This window comes from Chanos chanos, chromosome 4, assembly GCF_902362185.1.
Source record: "Chanos chanos chromosome 4, fChaCha1.1, whole genome shotgun sequence".
NCBI lineage: Eukaryota > Metazoa > Chordata > Actinopteri > Gonorynchiformes > Chanidae > Chanos > Chanos chanos.
Window position 1 is genome coordinate 46,014,034 of NC_044498.1, and position 7,002 is coordinate 46,021,035.

Genomic DNA, 7,002 nt, shown 5'->3' on the forward strand with positions numbered 1-7,002 from the left:
CGAGCGCTGATATATCTATTAGCCGCCCGTCAGCTTCGCGCCGGGTCCGACCAGATGAGATTCCGTCTGCTTTGGCATTTTTCTGAAGCCTGATAAGTAAGCTATCAGGCCGTCGGATAAATAGCAGAGCAAAGATTCGCCGCGGCCCCCGAGAGCACCGCCGACAATGCGGCGATGGCCTCCCCTCGTTATTTGTCGCACACCGGCACCCCTAATCCAAAAAAAAAAAAGTTGTTTACCAAGAGAGGAGGGTTGGCTTATCTGCCAGCGCCACGGTGTGTGTTTCCCCCGCCCTTTTGTTGGGCACAGAGGCTTTTAAAAAAACACACTCGTGGGCGCAGCTGGGAAAGACGGAAAGGATTCTTTGTGTGTGTGTGTGTGTGTGTGTGTGTGAGTGTGAGTGTGAGTGAGTGTTTTGGGGAGAGTCTGTCTGGTTAGAAGCAAGTCATATTGTTGTTAGCTGTGAAGCTTGAGGGGTGTGTTTGGGTCTCTCTCTCTCTCTCTCTCTCTCTCTGAGTGTGAGTGTGTGTGTGGGTGTGTGTGTAGCTTGTGACAAATCAATCCAGTACGTTGAGAAGGAGTCAGGTTCATGTATGTTTGGAATGCATTTGAGCATGTTTAGAACTGGACCTTTCACTCGGTGTCTCTGTGGCTCCAACACATCTGCCCTTACTTCACTTTCAACTGTCTCATGCATAAATAGGATTCTCTCTTACTTATACGATAAGGTAACACGAAAGCAGTTCAGGTGCATCTAGATATACCTGTATATATATCAGCCACAGACCAGTGAAACCACCATGGTTTTGAACCAGAACCAACCCAGACTCCTTGTAGCTGGCATGCGGCAGACTTGCAGTCTGTGTGTTAGTGAGTACGTGTGTGCACACACATACACGTGTGCATGCATGCGTGCGTGTGTGTGTGTTTGTGCGGTAATCCTGAGTGGGAGTAAAGTAGCGGTGTGAGGGAACAGATTGCTAGTTGATCATGCCGAAATACGCTCTTATCTGTTATTGGATCTGAAATAGAGGAGGCTTAAGAATTATCGGACTCCTGCGTTAATGTGGAGATCATCTGGAGAAAGCTTGGGGCCGGCTGCAAGCCCGAGAGGAGAAGGAGGAGGGGCCAAATCACAGCGGTACAGACCACCACAGGACACACACACACACGCACACACACACACACAACTACCACTCCTTTTTCCTCTCTCTTTCTTTTTTTTCCTGTCACAATATTTCTTTCCGTTTTCTCTTCCTACCATCTTTTAGACACTTGGTAGCAGTCAGTCTAGTGCTGTTTCTTCCAGCTACTTTCCTGAATTAGAGGTGCCTCTTTGCTTTTGAAAGCAAAGCTGGGGGATGTAGTGTTTTCTCTTACCCATATCCTGACTTGAGCCATGATAAGAACCACAAAAACCTCGAAGCCTGGATCAGTCTCTCAGCATATATCATCAGCTTGTCTTACTCTCATGAATGTGTGTGTATGTATGTATGTATATGTTTTGTGTGTGTGTGTGTGTGTCTTATTCTGCTCTTTAAACTCTTGTCCAGTGTTTCTGGCTGAGCTGATTATGCTTATTGAACTCAAGTTCTACCCTTCCTGCCATCTCAAAATGGAAACAACAAACAAGTCAGTGTGCGATTCCAAAGCAAGTGAGCTAAATCGCGGCAGCTGCCGACTCATCCAGGCTCATGTGATTAGTATCCGGCAGTAGTGCCGGGATTAGCCGTCTGCTGCACTTTTCCAAAAGTTCACAAGGTCAGGAGTTCATCGGGCTTTTGACTCATAGGGCCAGTCTTCCCCGATTGTCCCCGCTGGCGAGGCAGGGCTATTGCAGTCTCAATTGGCCCTTAGATACGGCACAATGGGAGAAGGAAATGTAGGCTTTTTTCCTGGAGGACCACACACCTGAAGGATTTTGCTCTCGTCCTAATCTAAAACACCTGATTCCTCAATCCAGAGGCGTGTCAGATAACCATGTGTCTCAGTGCCGGCCGCGCCAAAACAAAAGTCCCTGAACGTGTCACGCACTTGGCAAAGCAAGCTGATTTTCCATTCTGATCAGGCATGTTGTTGAGTTAAATCAGGTGTGTGTGTGTGTGTGTGTGTGTGTGTGTAAGGTATGAATGAAAACCTACATATCCTTTAAACCCAGAATTCGTGCTGTAACACATCTTTGTCACGATCAGTCGGGAAAGCGTTCAGTGACTGCGTGGCCACAGATCATTTGTTGATCAATATAAGGTTCAAAAGTATTTAATATTATTTATCGGTTCAAATGAGTAATAATATAGGTTCTGTGTTCAGTGCCAGCAATAATACTATAGCATTGGAAGTGCTCCCTTAATTCCCTGAATGGTCTCGGTGTGAAGTGCGTAACTGTGGCCAAGCTTGTGTAATCCTCTGTCTAGTGTCTATCTGGGAGTCAGTGGATATTATTAGGTCGCTTTTCTTACAAGCTGTCCCATGTCTAAAATGGGTTTTTCTCTGTAATGTTTGTGAGGAAGGCCTAAGCTCTCTCTCTCTCTCTCTCTCTCTCCCCTCTCATGTGTGTGTGTGTGTGTGTGTGTGTGTGGTAGGATCCTATTCCTCCACATATCAAAGACTATCATGAAATTACAGTTTGTTACTCCATATTCCATGCTCCTTGTATTCCACACTAACCTCTAATAACTGAATAAGAGTTTAAAAGGTATTCTGGGTGGTGGGGGGTTGGGGTTGGGGTTGGGGTGGGAAGAAGGGGGGGGGGTCGGCAAGGGGGGGGGGGGCAGGTGTTAGAGAAGCTCCTGTTCTCATCTGGTAATTGAAGGTGAGAACTGATTGCATTGTCCACAGGAAGGAAAGTAATCTGGTATCACCTTATGAGCGTCTCATTTCCTGAAGTGCAGCTTGACCTGGCCCCAGCATACACACACACACACACACACACACACTCACGCACACACACACTCCCTGGTGAGAACCTTTGACTAGTCTCTGGTTTATCCCCAGTCTCTTTATAGTCTATCAATGTTTTTTGCATTCATGATACCACAAGGTTATATAAAAAAAAATACCCAGACCAATCAGAGTCCTGTAATTTCAGCTGTGTTGTTATGAATCCACGTAAAGCCTTGTTTTATGATTGGTATAACAAGCGTAAGATTAAAAGTGGACTCTACTTAATAGAATTATTCATTCTCCACTGGCCGTAAAATAACCAAGCCAAATTTGGTCTTTGAAACTCAAACTTCACTTTCTAGTACTTTCTGACCTCTAAATGTCATAAGATTTTTATTTGGTTATTAGGTTTTCTTGATAAATCTTACTATAGTCACTCAATATGTCAAATGGTTCATCATTCCATAAGTGGCAGGAGTATGTTGAGAACAGCAGGTCAGCTGTGCTGTTTTTTTAATGGAAGAGGAATATGTTGACGTTTTATCAATAGGCATTATTAAATCTTGCCTGGGTGACTTAATCTTAGGCTGATGGTTCAGAGGGTTGAGAGAGACAAGCCACAACAGGGCCTGGTGAAAGGCAGGTCATAAGCTGCTTATTATATCGACTCTCTCTCTCTCCCTCTGCCTCTCTCTGTCTCTTTTTCTCTCTCTCTCTCACTCGCTTGCTCGCCCTCGATGGTTTGCTCTCTCTTTCAGAAACACACACTGTACACAACATAAATGGTAACAAGCAAATGGCTTCTCACTGTTGGGCAAAAATATGCATACAGACACTGTCTCATACATTTGTGTACACACACACACACACACAGAGAGAGAGAGAGAGAGAGAGAGAGAGACGCTCAGAGCTTCATCAAAGAAAACCAGTACCAGGGCCGAAGTTTATTGAAATGAGTGTTTACTTCTTCTGCTGCCAGTGTGTGTGTGTGTGTGTGTGTGTGTGTGTGTTTAAGAGAAACAATAGCAGCTTTATGGCAGTAGCTGCAGCTAACAGAAGGAGCAGAGGCTGACAGTGGGTGATAAGACCACCAGTCTGCTCCTCATGATAATCTCAAGCCGGACCCCCGCTCTCTCAGCACACAGCCTACAAGTCTCAGTAACCAGAGCTCGCTCTCTCTCAGTCTCTCAGTCTCGGTCTCTCTCTCTCTCACACACTCTGTCTCTTGCTCTCTCTCTCTCGCACACGCTCTGTCTCCCCTCCTCTCTCTCTCTCTCTCTCTCTCTCTCTCTCCTTCTCTCTCTGTCTGTCTCTGTCTGTCTCTTGTGTATTTGTGTGTGTATGTATTCATTTCTGAAAGAAAGAACTGGATGCAGTTGCAAGTTATTGCAATGAGAGAGAGAGAGAGAGAGAGAGAAGTAGAGAAAGAGGAAAAGAGAGAGAGAGAGAGAGAGTCAGAGGGAGAGAATGAAAAAGGAAAAGTAGTGCCTTGTAGGACAGGCCTGAGGGGACCGTGACAGTGCTTTTTTGCCCCACTGATTTGTCACAATGTTTTTTTGTTTTTTTTTACAAGCGATTATTGAAGAGTATTCAAACTTTTCTTTGCCATGACTGTAGTTGAGGAGAATGTCATCTACTTCTTTCTTCTTTCACACACGTCTTTTTTTATGTGTGACAAAAGCTTAACATGATTTCCCTGAGTTTTTGACAATTTGTGTACTCTCTGCTATTCTTTGGTTAGTCTCATCCTTCTCCCTCTCTGTGTTTTTTTTAAAAAAAATTTTCTTCTCTCTGTCTCTTGCAGGTGTCTGGCCCTCCGAAGAGGTGATGGCCTACTATTGCCTGAAGAAATGTCACATGTTCAAGTGAGTTTTCATTCTTGCTTCTCTCTCTCTCCCTCTCTCTCTCTCTCTCTCTCAACTTCACCTGCCTTTCCTCGGGGCTCTTTACTGGGGCCATTTGACTAAGAGGCAAAGGGGACTTTTGGATTTGCACTCAAGGCGGTACACGACCCTTTGATTTCCTGTTTTTACATTCAAGAGGCAGAGGAGGGGACGGGAAGCTTATCGATCACAGAGCAGCGAGCTGAAGGTCAACTAGGCAGCATGTGCAGGCAGGGACATATAGAGACAAGGCACAGGACAGGGGCAGAAGACTCTCAGGCCAATGTGTGTGTGTATGTGTGTGTGTGAGAGACAGAGAGAGAAGGGAGAGTGCCTTTAGAGCCATGCCAAATTTCGCATTAGGTTGGTGTGAGTATGTCTGCGTACGTGCATGCGTGTGTGTGTGTGTGTGTGTGTGTGTGACAGGGAGACAAAGTGAGAGAGAGAGAGAGAGAGAGAGAGAAAGAAGAGTATTAAATGTGACGAGAGAGAGAGAGAGAGAAAGAAGGTCTTCGACAACCTTGCAATTCCAGTCTGCGCGTATTGTCTTGGCCTGCCTCATCTTACTCCGTCCTTTTGACTGGGGTGTGTGTGTGTGTGTGTGTGGCAGCTTGTGTCCTATCTGTGTGTGTGTGTGTGTGTGTGTGTGTGTGTGTGGGTGTCACTGTATGTGTGTCAGCAAGGACTGTCACCCTCTCGCTATCTTACGGACCTGTTATCAGGCACTCACCAAAAAGAGAAAGACAGAGAGAGAAGGATAAAGGAGGACAAAAAAAAAACAAAAAAAACAAGCCAATTTACAGAGAGCTCACAGCTATTCACTTCATCCCTCTAGTTTTCGCCTTTCTTTCCGCTAGCCGACTGTACAGCCAAATAGCTACCTGTCAGTGGGTCTTTGTCCTAGCTGAAGCTCATACTAGCGGCTTTGTGCACATTAATTTTTAATTGCACTCCTTCTTGCAACAATTGCTCTTACTTCATCATAGATTTTGTGTTTCATTCACTGGAAGGTTACATATCAAAAGCTGAAGACAAGATGAGCGCTTGTAGAAGTTGTTTTGAGAGAGAGCGAGAAAAAAGGAGAGTGGGAGGGAGAAAGAGAGAGAACACTGACACAGTGATGAAGTGAGACTGTGTGTGTGTGTGTGTGTGTGCTTGCGTGTGTGTGAGCATGTAGGGATGTGTATATTAGTCTTTTGCTCTACTGCATCATCTACTGACTTGTAAGTGGACGTTCTGCGGCTGAGTAGAACCAACTTGTTTTGGTTCTTTATAAACGGTTCTCTATTCACATACGCTTACATGTAAACGCATTTGAATGGTTTAGACACAGATCTTGTGTTTTTTTGGTTTTTTATGGAATACCTTTGAATGTGTATATCTGTCAGTTTTCCTGTGCGTGTGTGTGTGTGTGTGTGTGTGTGTGTGTGTGCGTGTGTGTGTGTGTGTGACATTTGCTGTTGTCTGTTTGCTGTCACTTTTGTATATGTGACTGTGTGTTTACGTATGCGCTCTTATTTGACCTAGTGATATTAAAGCATATTGTACAGTATGTGTGAACGAGTCTTTGCCCGTCTGTGTGTGTGTGTGTGTCTGTGTATGAGTGTGTATTGCTGCATTTTTATGCTTCCTCCATTCAAGTCTGATACACACACAATGAAATCTTCACTGTAGGGATCCCCATAACACTAATTAAGTTAATTTTCCTGCTCTGCCACAAATCTACACTTCCAGCTGGAAAGCTGGAAGAAGGACAATGTTACTCTTTTTTGTAAAGACAGTGACTCACAGAGAGAGAGAGAGACGGAGAGAAAGAGGGAGGGAGAGAGAGAAAGAGAGAGAGAGGGAGGGAGGGTGAAATCAATGGAAACCCACTGGAATAGCATACCAATCAATGATATCCCCCCACTGTGGCTAGGTATGGCCAGTTAATTAGAGTTATTGTAGAAGCACAACAGACATGCAGAGCACTAGCTTTCAGTCGCCTATCAAACAAGACACACCACTCTGCCTCGCTCTCCTTCTAAATGCCTCTTATATCTGCCTAATGACAATAGTGTTTTAGCTGCTACCTATCACCAATGACACTAAGTCTCTCTCTCTCTCTCTCTCTCTCTCTCTCTCTCTCTATGTGTGTGTGTGTGTCTCATCTCTCATAGAGGTTCCTCAGTGTGTGAGCTGGGAGGAGGAATGACCTGTCTTGCTGGGCTTATGGTAAGCTGTGAAACATACACAC

The 7,002-nt window shown here is 45.0% G+C and overlaps 1 protein-coding gene across 1 annotated transcript in view; it reads left to right on the top strand.

The window, feature by feature from the left end:
- Positions 1 to 7,002, top strand: part of camkmt (calmodulin-lysine N-methyltransferase) — an 84,908-nt gene that overhangs the window by 53,781 nt on the left and 24,125 nt on the right. Inside the window, exons 4-5 of the mRNA XM_030772379.1 lie at positions 4,688 to 4,748; positions 6,926 to 6,980. Of these exons, the coding sequence (XP_030628239.1) occupies positions 4,688 to 4,748; positions 6,926 to 6,980 (116 nt within the window). The remainder of the gene's footprint in view (positions 1 to 4,687; positions 4,749 to 6,925; positions 6,981 to 7,002) is intronic.